The 20,746-nt window shown below is 40.4% G+C and overlaps 2 protein-coding genes across 7 annotated transcripts; one reads left to right on the top strand and one right to left on the bottom strand.

Annotated features, from left to right (window-relative positions):
• The first annotated feature begins 1,195 nt into the window (after positions 1-1,195).
• SRSF10 (serine and arginine rich splicing factor 10) lies at positions 1,196-12,438 on the top strand. 6 transcript variants are annotated; one of them, XM_049821191.1, is made up of 7 exons: positions 1,201-1,441; positions 3,593-3,699; positions 5,470-5,571; positions 7,276-7,438; positions 7,728-7,781; positions 7,954-8,055; positions 11,211-12,438. In XM_049821191.1, exons 1-7 carry the CDS (start codon positions 1,377-1,379, stop codon positions 11,227-11,229), a joined length of 612 nt encoding a protein of 203 aa, XP_049677148.1. In that variant the 5' UTR covers positions 1,201-1,376; the 3' UTR covers positions 11,230-12,438. The 6 variants fall into 6 exon arrangements, with proteins under 6 accessions (XP_049677146.1, XP_049677145.1, XP_049677148.1 ...); XM_049821189.1 differs by having other exon boundaries at positions 1,196-1,441; positions 7,731-7,781; positions 7,954-12,438; XM_049821188.1 differs by having other exon boundaries at positions 1,199-1,441; positions 7,954-12,438.
• Positions 12,439-13,649: 1,211 nt separating this feature from the next.
• On the bottom strand, positions 13,650-17,578 carry PNRC2 (proline rich nuclear receptor coactivator 2). Its single transcript, XM_049821206.1, has 3 exons — positions 17,398-17,578; positions 16,053-16,258; positions 13,650-15,292 (listed from the first exon to the last, which is right to left on the bottom strand). Exon 3 carries the CDS (start codon positions 15,272-15,274, stop codon positions 14,852-14,854), a length of 423 nt encoding a protein of 140 aa, XP_049677163.1. The 5' UTR covers positions 15,275-15,292; positions 16,053-16,258; positions 17,398-17,578; the 3' UTR covers positions 13,650-14,851.
• Positions 17,579-20,746: the final 3,168 nt, after the last annotated feature.

The following is a 20,746-nucleotide window of genomic DNA, read 5'->3' as shown; positions in this document are numbered from 1 at the left end:
TCCCACCATAATTTCAGTCTCTCATGTGCTTTCTTGGCTTGATTTTCGTGTTGTTTTGATGACTGGTGTGAGCAGATCTGTGTATATATGGCACAAGGTAACAAACTCAACCTGCTGCTAGCACACTTAGTACAGAATAATGTTAACCGTAAATATTAAATGCAGAAGACATTGTCAGAGACCCCTCTCTCTTTTCTGCAGAGTCCTGAACAGACCACTAAGCGCACAACCACCATCATTTCCTTCTTTTCAGAAGAGCGGCATATATAGTTGACATAGAGCTCCTGTGTCAGTGATCAAACTTCATCCGTCATTCAAAACCTGTAGAAATGTCAGGCAATTCTGAGCGTGAGATTGCCAGGATACGAACAGCAGTGTACACCCACCAAAGTTTTCATTCATATTCAGCCATTTAAAAAGTGAAAATATGCTACTGACAGACATCAGGACTGCACTGACTCTTAAGTCTTTCTCTCCCATCAGCAGTTTGCTGAAAATCCCTCACACCAGCAGAGGCAGACATGCTGCTTTATTGAACCCTTCATCAAATCACTCACAGATCTGCCATTTATCTGCCTATATACCTGTCGGTGAGTCACACATTAATGCGTTAAGAAATAATCTCTCTACCCGCCTACTTTGTTGTTCTCATCACACAAACGGCTTTGGTAAAAACAGCGCTGCTCTACAACTGTCCGATGAAAACCCAGGGGACACAACAACGCTGTCAGTTAACGGGGCCGCGGAACAGCCATCCCTCGAGCCGTGGGGAAGGGCACCGAGCAGCGAGCCCTACAGCCCGACACTCCAAACCGCCGCCGCGCCAGTTTGATTGTGCCGGCCGACCGCACAGGAGCGAGCCACGGCGTCGAGAGGTGACGGCGTGAGGCAGGAGGCACCCTCTCTCCTCACAGCGGCCGCCCAGCCTCCATCTTGCCCGCGCGGGCAGCACGGCTCGCGCGCTTCTCCCTCTTTCGGCGGGAAACGCGAGCGACCGCGGCGCCGGAGAAAGGCGCATGCGCGGGCGGCGCCGGAGGGCGCGGAAGTTCCCGCTCGGGTTATGAGCGACGGCGGGCGGGCGCGCTCCGCGCAGGCGCGCGCTCTCGGCGGAGGGAGAGGCGCATGCGCAGTGACGGCAAGACCGGTTTGGGCGCCGGCGGTCTTTCCCCCTACCCCACCGTGTTTTCCTCTTCACGCGGCGCTCTCGCCGGAAGTCCCGCGGGAAGTCTCGCGAGAGGCGGCGGGCGGGCGGCGGTGGCGCTGCGTGCAGCTCCGGAGGGTCGCCTCAGCCGCTCGGCTCCCCGCAGCGCCTGGGCCCTGCCGCTCGTTCGCTCCCTCCCCCGCGCCTTCCCCCCGCCCCCGCAGCCGCCGCCGCCATGTCCCGCTACCTGCGTCCCCCTAACACCTCGCTCTTCGTGCGGAACGTGGCCGACGACACCCGGTGAGTGGGGGCGGGCGCCAGCGGGGCGCGGGGGCTGCGCAGGCTTTGGCGGGCTCGCTAGGCCGCGCGGGCGGCTGCCGCCGGAGGGGGGCCGGGGCCCTCCCGCAGGCGGGGAGGGCGAGAGGCCGGCCCGCTGCCTTCTTCTGCTTTACCTTTCTCCCTGCCTTGCCTTCCGCGCCCTTCTCCATTTTCCTCTGCCTCCTCGCCATGCTGCTCTATTTCCCTCCTCTCCACGAGGATCGGTTTCAAAACAACGTCCAGAAAGAACAAAGCTGGGCCGGAAGAAAGTGAAACTCTCGTACCCGCGTTTGAGCTTGTCCAGCGGGAGAGCGAGGCGGGATTTGCGTGCCCGTTTCAGGGATAGCCGCCTGTGCCCCTTAGCGATGCTCGGCAGCCGCTGGAGTTTTGAATGCTTTTCTGAAATACAGCGATTGTTGTTAGAAGGGAGAGAACTGCGCGTTTGCTGTGGGTGGGTGTCCGCAAAATTCGTGGCGTGGTTGGTTCCGTTAGTATGGTAATTGCTGCCAGTTCAGGTGGAATGTTATTGCATTAATTGTTATGTACCGTGTCCTCTTACGACACTCGGTATGGGGGGGAACCGTGCTTTTTCTCTGTAATAATTGTATTGCAGCAAAACTCCATAAGGTCTAAATATGTGCAGCCACTTAGTGGAATAACTTTTCATAGGGATTTAAAAGAATTAAAAAAGCGTGTATTGCACAGGTTTTTATTTATTGCTTAGATGTTTTTAGTAAGCTGCTAGATTTCTCCATTTCTGTTTTTCAGTTTATCGCGTTCCTTTCGTGCTTGTTATCAGCTGTGAAACATTTGTAGAGCATGTTAGTATAGAATGCATATGTGAGTTGAGGCACTCTTATGCTGTTAATTATTGTATAATTTGTGTGGAAGTCCTTGTAAGGTCTAGCTGTATAAAAGGCAAGCACAAGTTTTCTAACTTGCTAACTTGCTGCCTGGGCAGCTTGCACCCAAGTTGTGCAACAAATAACAGTAGGGTGGGCACGATGGAATGGAATGAATTAAGAATTTGATCACATCGTGATCAAATGCATAAATAGCTTCAAATTAAACATTTTAATTTTTTTTTGCGTAAACTTTCTTTCCAGTAGTTTATTTTACTATAAGAACAGTCAAAGAGGACTATTATTTCCAAACTTTTTTTGAAATAATGTGGGTCCTATTGAGGCTTTCACCGTAAGCTTGTGATTAGGTGGGTGGTACCTTCTTCTTAGAGATGGTTTCATTGTGAGATCTTGATGTTGGTTGTCATAGTTCTCTTCTGCCATCATTGACTATATGCACTGTAGATTCTTTCCCAGCTGATGAGAAAGAGAAATGAATAGTAGTAACTCTTTCATACCACATAAATAGGGTATTACATCAATCTTTCTCATACAGGTTATTGTCCTCAAATGACACAAAAATACATGTAAAGAAGCTGATGTGATTAAGAAACATCTTTGTTGAGGAGATGGTAATTGTTCTGAGTATAGTTACAGATCTGTTGAACAGTTCTGTGCTCAGTTCTCTAAAGCCAACTCTTTGGGAAAGCTGTCCTAAGGGCATGAGTGGTTGCTCACTCAAATTTTGTTCTGTTTGATGTGGTTGTAAGTATTGATTATTCTGTGGAAATGAGTTTGTGTGACTGGTTTATTCTCGTACTGTTTATTTGGATCTTACAGTTGATGTTTGCATGTTGCAAAATTGTTGTCAAGAGTTATGTGAGGTACTTGAATAACAATAATTCTTAGATCCTTCTTTTCGCTTTCTGCCAACCTTTGCTAGTACATCCTGCATTGAATTGACTAATATGTGTCACTTCTCAGTTTACACTTCTATTGTAGGGTTATGTTGAACACTGGTTTCAAAATGCCGGGATATATCTTAAGCATCCCTAGTCTTGAGTGTTTCAGAAAAGCCTAGTGTGTTGCTCAACAATGAACTGCTCAAACACTGTTTTCCCCAAAAATGTTTTACTACATTCATCTTCTACCAACTGCTTCCAAAAAGATGGGTACTCATATTGATTGTAGATTTTTTTTAAGAAAGAAAAATTATTATTTTTTAATTTGGTGGATGTTTTGTAACACCATAAATAGTGAAAAAACATATAAGATATTTGTGATGTTCTAGGTCTGAAGACTTGCGCCGTGAATTTGGTCGTTATGGGCCTATAGTTGATGTATACGTTCCACTTGACTTCTACACTCGTCGTCCCAGAGGATTTGCTTATGTTCAATATCCTTTCTTCAGATGGCTGATTAGTGAGGGGTGTTGAAGTTTGAAATTCAAGTTTGTGTAAGAGGTAACAAATCTAAATGAAAAAGCAGTTTACTTTTGTGTTGTACCTAATAAGTGTCTTACTTATATTGTGGTGTTTCATTATTTTTGAAGATTAACTTCTCTCAATTGTTCTTTGCCTTTTTGCAAAACTTAAATCAAGTCCAGTAATATAAAAGCTTGCTTATGTCACTGAAATTAATACTATATGATTTAAATGAAAATTTTTCACTGACTCAAAATTGTCTAGCACGTTTTTATTGTCACTGGTATGTAAGTAAACTTGTGCTTAGCAACTGTGGCTGGTATTCATTGTTAATTTAACAAATGGAAACTAGAATCACTTGATCAAAATCGGATTGTATAAAAAATGAGGTGAACTTCTTTCTTTAATATTGTCCCCTAATTTACTGTCCTCTGTTGTTGCCTCAGAATGTAAAGCTGTACAGTAATGGCGACCCCAAAGAGAAAGCATGAAAGAACCTTTAGAGTAGAGTTCAACAATTAAGGCAAGTAGACAAGCCAAAGACCTCTTAAGGATCAGGCTTGAAGAGAAGGGAGAGTTTGGGAAAAGAAAAAATAAAGAAAAGCTGGAAGAAGGACAAGCCATAATGGGAGACAAAGCTTCGCTTTATCTACAAAAGGGGGAAAAGGTTGTTTTTCAAAGTAAAAGATAAAGCCATCTGTCATTTTTGGCCAAGCATCTCATGACAAGTCCTTCTGACAAGCACTTAAAGAGTTAAAGGTCAAGATGAAGTTGAATGGTGGCCAAGATTAAAGGAGTCATACCTGATGTATCCTACAGAATAACAGTTTTTCTTCTGTTTGTCATGTAAGCAGTAATTTGATGAATGATTCTGGTTTAGTCCATTGACAAAACCTGTAATATTTCTCTTGTGAGTGCTACTGTAACTGTGGTCTTGAATGAAAGTGCATTCGTTCTTGGTTTATCAAGGTATCTATACCTACAACATGATAGTTTATTTCCTGCATAGATGATGCTGATGATGAACTGAGTTGCTACAAGGAGAAAAGCAATTCGTTCCTTCAGGTCAGATAGCTGGAAGAAGGTGTGTGAATTACAGTAGTGATCAATCTCACAGATTAAAATTAGTAATGTCTGTGTTACTGAACATCTGACCTGACTAATAGTGTAGGGGGTTTAGTGTATGCTTTTATCTCAGACTGTTGAAGGTCTGTGTACATGTCTGTGGCATTACATAATGTAAACTTTAAATCAGTTGGTGAAAAACAGGAAAGCTTTATCCCAATTCTAAAATTAATAGACACGTTAATTTTTACTGTTGGTATGCCTAACATAACTTAAGAACTAGGGTTTAATTTTAGTAAAGTCAATGTAGCGGAGAGAACTGAATGATCATTAACAAATGTATTTTGAAAAGGATACCAGGTTTTTTTCCTTGCGTAAGTACAAGTGGGAGAAGAAAAAAGTTAGAGTATCACATAGCAACTGCTTGCTGATGGATAACTTCATGTTCATATTATGAGATTTTAATTTTATTGCACGAGTTCTCAGGTAGCTGGTGGTTAATTAAAAAAAAAATTTACTAGCATGTACTGTAGCATGACCAAAAGAACTTTAAAAAAAAACAACACCAAAACACCAACCCCTGCCCTGTAAAATTAGAAAATAACTGATTTTTTATTTTATTTTAAATACCAAATCTGTAAACTACTCAAATTCCCAAGTACCTTAACACTCACCACATTTGAAGATGTCCGTGATGCAGAAGATGCTCTCCATAATTTGGATCGAAAGTGGATTTGTGGTCGGCAAATAGAAATCCAGTTTGCACAGGGGGATCGGAAGAGTAAGTGCCTTGCGTGTATTTCATCAGACTATGATTTTAGCCTTAATGTTTAGTGCCAGGCAATATTACATGTGTTATTAATTGTTGTGATATGTTCTTACTTGTATACAAATAGTATGTGGATGTTTTGCTTCTTATCCAGTAACTATTAATGACTCATTTTAATTAAAAACGGATAACTAAGTACAACAGTCACTTGCCACAATCTGATTCTTGCTGCTAGATGAAAATTCTTAAGAGCTTTCTATGCAGCTCTATGTGTTTCTGCAAAGGAAGCTTGACTTGAAAATTCTCCCTGTCAAAATGAGTAGCCCAGTTTTAATGTATTGAAATGTTTATGTTGTGTTAAAGCATATTAGTGATTCTGTGTTGACATTTCCCAGTGCAGTCCAGTTTCCAGGATTGAGGTAATGTCTTCATTTTTATTTGGCTGCAGGATAAAAATGAATTTCAGGGTATCTCAATTCAAGGTGAAACAGAAGTCTCATTGTCTGAACAGATAATTGTAAAGAGAACTTATGTCTTTTAAATCTTACTCGTATGCATATTCTTAATATATATATATAGGGAGAGACAGATAATATATATATAGATACAGATACTATATAAAAATAAAACATGCTGTTGGTAAACCTAACCCATACTTGTTGATCTAAACCAGGACTATAATACTTGCATGCAGCTTGGGAATAAAAGCACCTTAAAGATCTTTCAGTTAAAGCTACCAAAGAAACAACCTAACTGTCTAGGTTTCCCTCAAATGCACACAATTAACTTCTATTGAAGTCAATGGAAATTGGACACTCTGAAGGGCAAGTTTCTGTCCAGCATATAAACATTGGGATTTCTAATAAGTTTCTGAACAAAAATTAACTAAATCTACCTTTAGTTTTGTAAACGGCAGCACTTAAAAGGTAAAAATTGTAGCTGTTTAGTGTGGATAGTGTTCATTACAGCATGATGTGTTTAAAATACTTTGAGCATGCTCTTGGGGTTTGAATGAGAATGGGATTTAATACAAAGGAAAGACAGCTGTGCTGCTGAGAGAAAACACAACAGAAGACTAATAAGTTCATTCATTCTTCTTAATTGTTTTAATAACTAAGCCACAGAGTGAATGTGCATTGTTATACTGGTAGGGGGTTAGTTTTAGAATCAAACTTCTCTTTGTGTGGCATCCATTGATGCTTCTGTATAAGCTGTCTTTTAATCATTAAAGAAGACTCTGGATCGGATCAGGTGTAATGCGTGGTGCTGTGTAATCAAGAAAATGGCTGTTTAATTCCCTGTTAGCTTTCACTCTTTGGGTAAATCCAGGAATGTTAGAATGTTTCAGTCATGGGTTTGGCCTGTCACACCAGTTTCCAGGTGGCTGGCAATCACCTTAGCCAGTTTTGTGTTCTGGTTTTATGGAACATTAGTCTTTTCTTACTGTTTTCTGGTTTGGTTGGGGTTTTTTATATTTGTTATTTTTCCTAGATTTGTAATGCCTATAAGGCTGCATTAATTTTTGTCCAGTGGTTAAAGCAGCAAAAAGCAAATGGCATACAGCAGTCTCTCATCTGTCCTTTTCATAAACTTCTCTGCTAGAATCAGGAATTTGGCTTCCTGCTAAATACCAAATATATGGATTAGTAGTGTCACTAAAGGGAAGGCAGAGCATCTTTTTTAACTTAACATGTTAAATACTGCTATTTTTTACAGCACCAAATCAAATGAAAGCCAAGGAAGGGAGAAACCTATACAGTTCTTCTCGTTACGATGACTATGACAGATATAGGCGATCTAGAAGTCGGAGTTACGAAAGGAGACGGTCTAGAAGTCGTTCTTTTGATTACAGCTATAGAAGATCGTATAGTCCCAGAAAGTAAGTGTAGTGTGTATTTGGCTTCAACTGCACGGCAGTCTGTTGAAGGAGAAATACCACATTGACTATTTAATTGTTAAAATCTTGAATAATCTTTTTCTATTGTGGGAGTAACTTGTGGGAGTTACCTTGCATGCTACATCAAATCAGAAATATTCAATGAAATGATTCTGTGCTTCATTGAAGAATAATTACAAGCAAATGCACAGCTTGAAAAATAATTTATTAAGCATTTGTATACATACATGAGTATTTGTCACCGTTTACTTTTTCTGATGTACCTTTCTAGCAGTAGACCTACTGGAAGACCTCGTCGTAGCAGAAGCCATTCGGACAATGATAGGTAAAATACTTTTTACACCCTTTAAATTGAAAACTAGATCACTGTATTCCTTTAACTATAGGTTTTAAAAAAAGTTTCTCCTGCAAAAAACGGTAAACAATTTTTAATGTACTAGATGTCTAAGAATAGTGTTTTTACATTCAAATCTCCTCTCTCCCCTTTATTCTGATAGGTTCAAACACCGCAATCGATCTTTTTCAAGATCTAAGTCCAATTCAAGATCACGATCCAAGTCACAGCCCAAGAAAGAAATGAAGGCTAAATCACGGTCTAGGTCTGCATCTCACACCAAATCTAGAGGCACCTCTAAAACAGATTCTAAAACACACTATAAGTCCAGCTCAAGATATGAAAAGGAGTCGAGAAAAAAAGAACCAGCTAGATCCAAATCACAGTCAAGATCACATTCTAGATCTAGGTCAAAATCCAGATCAAGGTCATGGACTAGTCCCAAGTCCAGTGGCCACTAACAGTGTATCCATGTTGTTTTTAGGCATGTAAGATTCATTTACACACAGTTCAGTTTACTTAAATTATCAGGAATATGATGTTGCAACAGTGCTAAAAAATATTTTCTTTGTCAGTTTTCCCTGTAGCCGACAATGGTTAAAATTAAAACAGTGTTGAGAAGCCACTGAGAGAGTGAGAGAGAGAGAGAGAGTGTCCATTTGGTTAAATGTCATGGGCAGCTACTGATTTGGTTGTGGTGTCTCTATGTATATTTTTGTAAAGAGTTGCATTTTTAATGCTTAGATATTGGTGATGACTTGATTGATCGTAACTTGCAACATTGTCCTATTAAAAATGTCATACCCGTAGAGAAATTGGTACCAGTTTGTGCTGAACAGTTAAACCAACTGTTTAACTTGTTCTTTAATGCTAAACTTTGTGATATAAACAGAGAACTGGACAGCTGTAGTGCAACACTGACTGCTGTGAAATGCAGACTGGCAATTTTATGTTTCCATTGTTCAAAGGCAGGCTTCTATGTTCTCCATGCCCACTGACACAAGTAGGTTGGTAACTGGAGCTCTATGGAGAGATATATTTGAGATTTCTCTTTAACCCTGCCATCTGGAGAGATGGTACTAACATTGCATGTACTACATGGGGAGAGAGTTGGTCTTGGAAGCTCATTCAGAGATTGTGCAGTGTCGTGACTTGTCAGGATAGAGGCTTCACTGCTTTTGACCTGGCTGCTAGTACTAAATGTGTGTGTGTGGGGGGGAACCACCTTGAAATGGAAAATTAAATTCAGATTTCAACAAATGGCAGAGCAACTAAATATTAGGTTGTGTGTATATTTTATGCAGTTTTTGTATCTATTCTAAATTTTAGTGAGCAGTTAACCATAAAATTGCTTAGTTTTCCTGCTGTTAGATACAAGTAGATTGTTTCGAGTTGTGTGTGTACAGTATATAAGAACTAAACTTATGCCAATGACTCCTGTGGTTAGTTGGTGTATTCATAGGTATAAAACTGTAGCCATCTCTCTTCCTGAATAACAAAGGCTTGCTTTTACACATCAAAAAAGTATTTGGTCAAGCAAGTCTGAATCACTTCTTCCTCAGAATGGATAGTGGTTTGGTTACAAGATTTCATTTTACTTAAGAACAAATGTTTGAAGTTGGGTATGAACAAGAGCTGCATCTCTAGCTATTTAGTTTATCACTAATACAGTATATTTAGTAAATTGAATGTGAAAAATAACAAAACCAGTGTGTAATCTTACCAGTATTTCTCTAGAAGGCAAGATACTTTGTTATGAAAATGGCTTTTGTCATTGTTTTTTCCATTTACCTTCAAAAGCCAGCATCAAACACCTAGTGTTCCTTGTTGTCATGTAGTAGCATATAAAGACATTGATTTCAAAAAGTTCCTTTTTAGAGAATGTTTTAGGTTTTGGTTTTAGTGTTTTCAGCAGGGCCTTTAAAGAAATGCAGATGGCTTTTAAATATTGGCAGTGGAACGTGCTTAGGGGGTTGATCCTAGAATCTTTGTACATTTGATAGTATTTCTAACTTTTTCTTTACTGTTTGCAGTTAATGTTCATGTTCTGCTATGCAATCATTTATATGCACGTTCCTTTAATTTTGTAGACTTTCCTGGATGTATAGTTTAAAAACAGCAAAAAGTCTATTTAAAACTGTAGCAGTAGCGTGCAGCTCTAGCAGAGGAAAGTTGTGGGATTAAACTTTGTATTTCCTTTCTTATAGAGGCTTCTAAAAAGGTATTTTTATATGTTCTTTTTAACAAATATTGTGTACTACCTTTAAAACATCAATGTTTTGATCAAAATAACTAAAGACCCAGCTTATTTTCTGCTTGCTGTAAATTTAGCAAACATGCTGTAATAAAAAAATGAAGGAAATACTGATCCACTGGAATTATTGTAGCTTTAGAATTTGACTCCAGAGCATGGTTAGGAGTTAGAGCTATGCATCCCTTATGGAGTAAAATCCTTACTATGGTATTTCAGTAAAGTCAGGAATTTATCATTTAATGTCTGAATAAATATCATTTCACATTTTTAAAGGGGTACTAGACAAAATGAGAACGATAAGCATATGTTTTAGTCTAATATATTGAAATTTCTTTTCCATTAACTTCCATTATTGCTGGATGGACTGCCGTATGGTTATAATTCAGATATTATTAGCCAGGTAATGAACTACTTAAAATCAGCAATTGAAGATTCATATAGAACCAAATTTCTAGTATCATCTTATCGATTTATATTTGCCATATCAAAAATTGCACCAGCAGTGGTTCTCTAGAAAGTGGTAAAACTTTGCTGATGACGATTAGAAATCAAGCTGCCTCCTGGCACTTTTGGTATATACGACTGGTTCTTCTTATGCCACTGAAGGAAAACAACTCTGAAAAGCACTTAATTGCTTTGATAAACCCACCTTTAAACTTTGTTAGATGAGCTGTGATTGTCTTGTAGATTTCTGCTTGTAACAGCAGAAAACCCCACCCTTTTCAGCTTGCTTAAATTAGCATAGTCTTCATGACTATAGGAAGGATAGGAAGTAGGACTAAAATCCTACTTAAAAGTGGTCCACTTTTAAGTGGTCCACTTTTTTCCACGACTGTGGCATGCAAAAGTGTGGTTATGTTTTTGTCAGCAACCTGTAAGGAAAGGAATTGCTGTAATTAATATTCACGTTAGTCCAGCCAGAATTACAGCTGGATCAGTGGGGAGGAGGGAGGAGAACATCTTTGTGTCCAGGCTGAGGTTCTAATTTGAGACTGCAGAGTAACAGTAATTGTACCTTAATGATATTGTCAGCATGTCCTTATATTGTGTGCCTCAACATTGATGTATAGCACAGTTTAAATTTTTTTTTTTGTTTTGAAAATCCAATTCATTGCAAGTATAATGTAGTATCTGACAGTTCTGATGGTTCTTTCTTTCTCTCCCAGAGGTAGGACTAAACTTTGACTTGACTTGTGTATATGAACAAGCCAGAAAAGCCGAACACAAACCCACGATGTTTCAAGAGTGCATGAATAAAGATGTTGTCCTAGTTCTTGCTCCCATGGAAAAATTGTGAAGAAGCTGTTCTGTGGGCCTTTCAGTTGGGGACGAGTTAGCAGGATGTGGCCAAAAGGGCAGGGAATGTTTATGCATTCATGCAAGTCAAGCCACAGCCCATCTAGATAACATCTCCCTTCCTTGATGCAGGTGTCCTACTCCTGCTCTAAAAAAAGCAGTAGCCTGTCTTGTGCAAGCTACCTGCAGGTTATGCACAGCTGGAATGCAAGAACATACGCAGGCTACAAAAGATTATGTATAGGCATCTTTCTTTTGGAGTCTCAAGAACGGTGGGAATTATGTTTTTCTGTGGTAAACTAGATTTTGTCATTCCTGCAAAATTTGTAGAATTGAAGTAGTATGTAAAAATTCTGCTGAAAGTAATGGCTGTGCTCCAAAATATCTGCAGCGTATTGATTTATCTCAGCAGTAATAGAAGGCTCTATTGGAACTTCTTTTTCACCAAAAGTCCATGCACCCAACTGATAATTAAAAATCTTAAATTTAGTTGTTAAGTAGCTGGGTGTTTAAATTAGGGACTATGATAGACTGGTCTCTGAAAGCTAAATGTTATCCTTTCTATGTCTTTTAAAGATGTTTAAATGTACAGTATAATGGCTTTATTCAAAGTGGAAATTTTCAATTTAAATGTTATTTTGAGCTCTCTTCTTGGAAAGAGCTTTTTTTTCTTTCTTACTGTTTAGTCTGGGGTAACAGCTTGAAATATGTTCAGAGAAGGGTAATTGGATTGATATACATTGCAGCACTGCTACTTGATTTTTTGGCAGGGATGTTGCAGATTAACATTTTGAAGTACAAAGGGATAAATTTACACATTTTTAGGACATAATCACCCATTAATAATTGCTGGTTTTCTCCATTTATCTTGTAACTTGCTTAAAAAGTCTGTAGTCCATTGCTATAATATTTGTCTAAAGATGCTCTTACTGATGAGACTATTATAGGAAGGGAAGACTATGTACCCTGTAGTGTGTTTGATCAAAAGATGCTAATGTTTTATTCATACACATCCTTTCTTCTTGAGTTTTGTGTTCCATCTGTGCAAATAACCCTGTGAATTGGGAATAAAATGTACAAGTTTTGACTATAACTTGAGAGCACCTTCTGACTTAATTAATACAGCTGTAGTCTGTTGGAGATTTGATCACTGAGCTCTGTATACCTGAGGAAGTTCCCTGTAGCTCAGAGCACTGAGCCAGCAGAGCCTGATCACAACTGTACCCGGCTAAGCTTAAGCTGCATCTACTCAGACTAGTGTGTCTCACTTTCCTGGGCAGAGCCCACCAGCCCCTTAGCAGGTGCTGGTTTGGGTTTTTGAGTAACATTAGTGTTTAATTTTCCAGCCTTGTGTTCACACATCATGGGCAAGGCACAAATGAGAGGGCTGTAGTTCAAGAAACCTCTTTTCGTTGTGAAGCGATTTCCAGCTTGTTCTGACACTCGGCCTGCAGAGGCGTACAGAACCTGTGCCTGGGGCTCCCAGGTTACCGATTCTACCAGGTAAAGATTAACCGTGAAGAGTTTCTTGCCAGTTAAGGATAGGAAAGGGGGCATTTAAATACATTAATTGGTATGCTGAAGTGTCAGAGCTTTATAAAACTCCTCGAGCTGCCAAAATTATGTAATCCCACTTTTTCCATTTCCATCTGAAAATACATAGATGCTTCTAGGGGGTGAAAAGTTTAGTTTATTTAAATTTTTGTTGTTTCCAATTTGTACATACACCATTAGTAATTGACAATTTGAAGTTGAGTATACACAATTGTAACTGGGATTAACAGCTCATACACTGGTGAAGGTCCAGGTCATAAAGATACAAGTTTAAAGACTGCCAATTCCGTCTTATTTGGAGCAACAGATTTGTAAACATTCAACCAGCTGCCAATGCATTTTGAATGTACAGAAAGACATCTCAAAGAACATTTCACAATCTGCAAAACTCCCTTTCAAGTTAAAGCACTTTTTTAGTAATTACTGTATTTTGAAATAACCTTGGAGTCTGTTATCACAGTTCAGTTGTTTCTATTACAGGATCAACTGACTTGTGATAGCACTGAAAGCTGCGTGCTGGCAACTGCCCCTGTCCCTGTTCTGAAGTTGACATATTCTAGCAAATACTGGGACAAAGTTACGTTGTAGTATTGATGCATTTTAGAAACACAAAATTCTTACTTCAGTTTTATCAAACACCCAAACTCAGCCATTTGCATTTCTTGTGAAACACCCAATTTGATTTTGAACACCTTAGTGTTTTTTTCATCATTCAATACACACCTCTCCTATACATTCAGAACATGAATATCTCAAACTTGAGCAGCTTTTTTTTTTTTTTTTTAGTTTTTTTTATTTTATTAAAAATTCTAAATAAGCTTCTTTTGCACTGAGTTTACTTTAAAAATGAGCTCACAACCAAGTAAGACGTGCATATTCACTGTATGTTAAGTGCAAGGGCACAGCCACAAATGTCTTTGATTTTTTTTTTTAAACAAAATATCTTTTTTTATATCATGCCATGTACTCAACATGGTCATCTTACATTCAGCAGTTTTGTACTAAAAATACTTCTGTGCAGGAAAGCCCAGCATAAATTTACATATGCTACAAAGTTTTACATTTTATTTACATGGCTCTGTCTTCCCTATGAAAACATTTTAATACCTGCCACAAGCTACTGTAACTTAAAACAATATTACAGGGTAACCAATTTAAGACCAGTCTAACTAACTACTCCACCTTTTTCACAATTGTAAAATTGGGTATAAAAATGTATTTTAGAACTCAACAGTGCAATCGGAATACAAAGGATTTTTTACAGGTTTTTTGGCAGTCATCTGGCAATGCAGTGTCATTAGTTGGCACAGTCTGACTTGAAGTATAGCTGGAGAGGCAATTACAGATTTGCTTGATGTGTTCTTCCATCTTTTCAAGAACATGCACCAGTGCGTTTCCTAGATCTCAATTTTTAGTCACAGGCTTGAAATGCTTGTCCTCAAATTCAAGAGTGCCAAACAAAGCTCACAGGTATGAACGAGAATAATCTGTGATTGACCTAGTGCCTAGGTGGAGGTCTGCTCTGTAGTTTTTATTTACCTAGCAAATTTTACGCAAGTTTGCAAAGCAGCAAGGTACCCGACTAAAGCTTTCAGTGCATCTTTTTCCAGTTAATGCTGCATTAAGTTAGGTAGAAGCTGATTTTCTGATACCATACCAAAGAGTAGTCGCAATTTCAATTTTGGGAGACAGTCCCATTTACACTTCGAATAAATGGTGACTGTTCAGGATTTGATTAGATTGATTATAGAGAAAATACCCATTTCACAGTTAAGTGAACACAGCACACAAGTTTTGAGGTAAAACATTAGGGGAATGTAAACTTCTACCCCCTTCTCTTCCAAGTGACTAACTACATGCAGCAAGAACATCTATTTCTGTATGCCTGTGCACCTGGAATTCTCAAATTCAAAACCCTGTAAATTTAAATAACTTCAAAAAGATGAAGAGTTACATCTCAAGCCTGGACTTTAAGTAATGTTTTAAGCTGAAATGTCATTATTTCTTTATCAGAAGGTTTAAAAGAAACAGGTACCCAGTGGCTTGGTGGCTTAGGAAGAACACTTGGTGAGGGTGGCTCACTAAATTTTGCTCCAGCATAGTTCTGATTGGTTTGAGGTGTGAAAAACAGATTGCGATTTGATAAAGTAGGACTCCAATTTTGATTATTGGGGAAATGAACATTGTTCTTTCCCCCTTTTTGCATGGCCTGCCATGCACCAGATGATGAGTTGCATCCATGTCCTCTTTCTTTCTTCATATAGGTCTTCATCTGCGAATTCTGGTCTTTATTCTTCTGCCTGTTTTTAAGTTGTTGATGGTTCTTGGTGGTATTTCTAGACTGGGGAACTGGAATGTTGAATCTTTCTCCACCACCCATCTTCAACTTAAATGTCACCTGTAAAAACAGGGGAAAAAGTAAGTGGAGTTTGCATTACAGCTTTTTTTTTTAAAAAAAAAAAAAAACAAAACCAAAACCAACAAGTATTTTAGAGAATTTTTAGATTCTAAGCAAGGGGACTGAAATCAGTCTAACCAAAGCTTGTATCAATTTAAAGTAGTGTTTTTTCTCCTTCACTGGACACCAATAATACCTAAAACTTAGCTGGCACACTCATGATAACTGAATTATAATGCAGCCTATCTTCCAAGCAGGAGATTACCAACTCTACAATGGCTGAGCAGCACGTCGTATACCAGTCCATCCTTCAGGAACTGTACCCAGGTCCCCTTATCAACAGTCACACTTTTGTCTACCTAGTTATGAAAACGCTGGTCCTCCAGGCAGCCCAACTACTAAATATGCCACTTCTTTTCTCCTCAGAAAAAGGCATTACTGGAAGAATGTGAAAGGCATGTTGCTCACCAAATACAGTGCCAAATGTAAGATGTTAGTATTTAATCCTGAAGACATTTAAACCAAGCTTGTTACGCCTAACTATCTGCGAAAAGTTTGCACTGATAAAGCCACTCCCCAGTCTTTCTGGTAAGTCCTAGAATTACTCCAGTAAACCCCAAATGAACTGAAAACAACCTCAAATGGGAAACAGTCATTTGTAGGAACTGCCAAAGCAGCCAGCCAGGTACTATCACACAGTACTTGGCACCTTCATGCTGACTCTCCTACAGTATATTATTCCTCTCCCACCCCCATTTACCTTTCAGTTGTCTTCTCAGATTCCACACTCTCCAACTCCTGCCCCCTTTCTTGCTTCCAAGCCTGAAAGAGTAGGTGCTGCCTTTTGCTGGACTCCTTCCTTTGGCTAGGAATAGAAGTTTTCATGGGCTGATCTGCTGTATTCAGCCAGGTAGCCGAGCCCAACATCGGATTCTCGGCACAGAAGCTCCAAGGGAGAAGTCCCAACTGCATAAATGAGAATAAAGTTCGAATTCAGGTTAAGGAAACAATTGTTTCTTTTCAGATTTGGAAGAAAAAAAAAAGCTGAAATAATTCAGACAATTCATAGTCAGTTGTGTCTCTTATTTGTTAAAGATGACAATATACTTCAACTTTAAAAAAAAGAACACACAAAAAAAAACCTACAACCAAAAGACACAGTAGTATTCATCTTACACTACCTACATAAACTTCCATCATTATACTTGGTATTTCAAAAAGAATAGCATTTTTATCGTGCTCTCTCTATATATAGTCTTAATAAGCATTTTCATACACAGGCAAGAACCTCATCTTTTTTTTAATAGGTAAAAAAAAAAGTCAAACACAACGGAAAACACTTTGGGATGAACTCTTAGGGAATTAGCGCTTCAATGCGTCACTCTTGAGTACAAAGAAACCCTCCCTGAAAAATACCCCTTGAGAACTCACCCGCCTAACTCTTGTGGCACCAGAACAGGAAAGCACCACCCCGAATTACTGCGTACAGAAACCGACCCGAAGTGTCCCAACGCTTCCTACGGAACCAATCGCACCCCCAAACCCTCCTCCAGCCATTACAAGAGAGCTCCATTTCTACTCCGTCAGCTGTTTTTTTTTCACCTTCGTTAGCAAAACAATTCCTTATTAACTCTTACAATAATTTCCTGTTAGCCCATGGCTCGTCCTCTCCTGAAAGCTTTTGAAAAATATTTTGATCTTAAGGCACTCCAATCTGTTTACTCCCCTTAATCGATATATCACTCTTCAGAGTCATCACCACCCCCAGTCCATCTCTCCCCAAAAGCTCCAGGAAGAGCCGCCCATTTTATTTTCAGCTTTCACCTCGTTGCGACTAAAACTAAGGGCCGAGATAACGTCATCAGCACAATCCAAGCTGCTGTTTGATCCCACCGGGGCAGCCCTCAAGCTCGTCGCTTGCCGGAGCTCCATCTGTTCGTCTCCGAATGTTCTTCTCTTACCTACACCCCCGCGGTCCCTCGTCCGGCCTGACCCGGCGGGGAGCCGGGAACCCCCGTCCCGACTTCCCCAACAATGGAACAGCTCAGCGAGCACAACATGGCGGCGACAGAGCCCGGCCCTTCCCGCCCCGCTTCCTCCCTTACCGACTTCTGTCCGTCTCGTTCGCCCACAAGCACAGAAACACACACACGGGCCTTTAGGAACAGACCCCGCTGCTCCTCCGCCGTCACTCTCCGACACCCCCCCCCCCCCCGCAAAGCACAACCCAAACTGCTCCACCAACTCCTGCCGCTGCCCCTCTATCCCCCACACAAAATGGCGGCCGCTTCCCTACTCCGTATAACACCCTCGCCCTCCTCCCCCCTCCCCAGGCCATCCTGTTACAGCCAATAGGAGCGCGCTGCCTACTCCCTCCGCCAATCCGAGCCAAGCTCCGCCTGTTGCCGGGAGGAAACGGGGCAGACTGGCCGCCAAGGGCAGGCGGGGCCGCCATTTGAATCTCCTCAGCGCAGGGCAGCTCGGGAGCGTGGCCCTTTGTCCCGGGGCCGGGGCCCTTTGTCCTGGGGCCGACCCCTCGACGGTGTCCGCGGCACGGCCCGAGGGTCCCCGGGGCTGCGGTCCCCAACCCCCCGGCCATGCAGCCAGCTCCTCCCCCCGCCCTCGTTCGGGAATTAGCACAACAAAAGGGGGGGGGGGGGGGGCGGGGTGGCCGTGCCAGCTGCCGCTTGGGGCTTCAAAGAGGTAAAATAATTAACAAAAAAACAACACCCTCCGGCTGTAAGAGGTCCCCAGGAGCGGGGATTGGCTGAACAGCGAACAAAGAGCAAAATCCAGCGATTGTTTCACGAAATGAGCATTCGGTGATGGAGTTAAGTATTCTTTATTGCAGCGCTGGAAGCACGGGGGATAGCTCCTCCAAACGAGCTTCCCGGCTGGGACTAATTGTATAGGTTAAATACATGTTTTACATACATATTCATAGAATTTCCGAGAAATAATATACATATTCATTGATTTTTCCGAGAAGTCATTAGCATATGTAAATGTACTTTACGCATGCGCGTTGAAGGTCTTCGGTGGTCTTCTGGAGTCCTCTGGTGGTCTTCCATAGTCTTCCTCACTTGTCCGCTGTTTGACCCTTGTTGTATGAGTTTGCGCAGTACGATCCCCTTATGGGCCCCACAAACAACTTCTCTGCTTATCACTAGCTTTTGGGTCAGCCATCACAAGAGACAGAACATGTTTCCTTATCAAATAGAATACCTCCTCAAACAGGACATGTTATCTTATTGTATGTTACAGACACAGGAATCTTGTGCTTTATGTCCTTGGCTTGTCTACGTAAATCAACTTATAGAGACAGTCGTTAACCTTCTGACAAATTCCCGAGTCCTTTATTTGGCAATACACTGAGTCTAAACATACGTTCTATTTCTACATCTACTAGGCCTAGTGTCATTCCCTGCATCACCCTCACAGAGATCCCTTGCAGCTTTCAGATCGCCAAATGGAGTATCTCGAGTTTGTCGGGCCCATACCTCACACCTGCACTTCTTTAAATTAACTAATTTTTTAAATTTAAATTATTAGAAACAGTTTAGAGGGATTTTTTATGTCACAAGGTGGGGAAATGAGTGAAGGGAAAAGCTTCCACAGGTTTAAAACTGCTGTTGTGGGAAGGGATTCAAAACTGCAGAGCCCCTGGCACTGGCTGCTGTTCCTGTTTCCATTCGCACACTCTTGTTTTGCCTCAAGGGATCGTTTACACCGAAACCCAGGAGATTTGGCCTTTACCGTGTACAGGCTGAATGAAAGTTACATATACACAAGAAACCCACACACTTAAGAGAGATCCCGCTCCCTGTCCACCACAGAGGGGTCAGTCAAGCACTGTAGACTGCATTAGGGACCAAAAAAAAAAAAAAAAAAGGAATCTCAAAAGAAAATGGAAAGCAGTTAATTCAGTTTAAACAACACCAGGGCAGGGGGGGAGTGGGGAGTACTTAAAAACAACATATGAACATTCAAAGTTTTTCTTTTGAGGTATTGATTCAAAGAAATTAACTCAATAGTTTGATTAACTATTAAGTAGTGCTGGTTGTATTGACAGTGCTGGTTGCACGGGGGATTGCTCCACCTATCGTGCACACCGTTGCACAATTTACCAGAAATTTATACAATGTAAATATACATATTCATAGGGTTATTCAATACAAAAACATACATACGCATAAGTGAGGCGGAGTAATTAAAAAGGCTTGTGTCAGCAATTCTAAAATGTATATATCATCATTGCGCATGCTCAGATTTGTCTCTGGTAGTCGTTTACTTCTTCAGGGGTTCTATCTTCCTCTTCTGTCCTTTAGATGAACTTTAGTCATCTACGCATGCTCTCTTCTTACTAGGCAATTATAACAGTTTTATGATTGCTTCTCATACGCCTTATCTTAGACCTATATTTCAGTTCTTGTTATCACTTCCTTGGTTGACGCATCCATCCTTGAGGAGTACCGGTCCCTGACAAGCTTAATCCCTGACAGACACCAGTCTTTGGTAAGCAGTGTTACAAGAATCATATGGTTACGAGAACAAAGGCAGGAGTTCTTATCTTTGCTAGCCCTATCTATTCAAGCAAGGCCTCTACTTGTGCCTTCTCGACAAGATTTTGTGATTGTTCGTGGTTCCTTCTTACAAACACCAGTCTTTGTCTCGTATGTAAAGTTATAGAGAGACAATCATTGAACAATTAGCAGTTCGTTCTTTATATCAGTATAGACAGATACCTTGAGTTCATTGAGGTACCCTGCATTTTTAGCTACAGAATGGAAAAATTATTCTTTTCTCCTTTATCTGTAAACCATTTAAAACAAAGTTGGTTTCTTACTGCCCAGCACCTACTATTACAGGGTTCTGACCCATCATAGGGTCTTCAGGCACTAACAGGACAGAGGTAAGTACTCCAAGGAGAAGCTGCATCTAAGAAATCTGTACTTCATTATGCAGTGTTATTGAAAAAGACATGGTATGTTTTAATATACAAGATGTGTTGACATAACTAAGTCCAGACCTTTGTTCATGTTCTTTATTGTATGTTTTCACAAACCAAGCTGAGATTAATTTGTTTTCCTCCCTTTGCTCTGTATTTCTTGGCACAATGTTATGGCTAAGGTCCTTTTAGTGGCTTTCATTTAGATAGAAGGCAACAATGTCTGCTGTAACCAAACACTTAAGCCTTGAAATTCCACTAATTATCTCAAACATCTCTCCTACAATGCACATCAGCAGATTTTTGCTTTGCTTCTATCTTTAGTGTGTTTATGTCTGCTAAAACATCATCTCATCTCAGTGCGTAGATGTTTTTAAGTCATGACATGTCACTGAGATTTAGAAACAGCATTTTACTGGCTGCAAATGTGCTCCTTGTCTGGGGAGCAGAACAGCAATGTACTTTTCAATTCAGATCAAGGATAACACAAGGTCTGGCAGTTTTTC

This window comes from Accipiter gentilis, chromosome 17 (genome assembly GCF_929443795.1).
Source record: "Accipiter gentilis chromosome 17, bAccGen1.1, whole genome shotgun sequence".
NCBI lineage: Eukaryota > Metazoa > Chordata > Aves > Accipitriformes > Accipitridae > Astur > Astur gentilis.
This window is presented reverse-complemented; position numbering and strand designations above follow the sequence as displayed.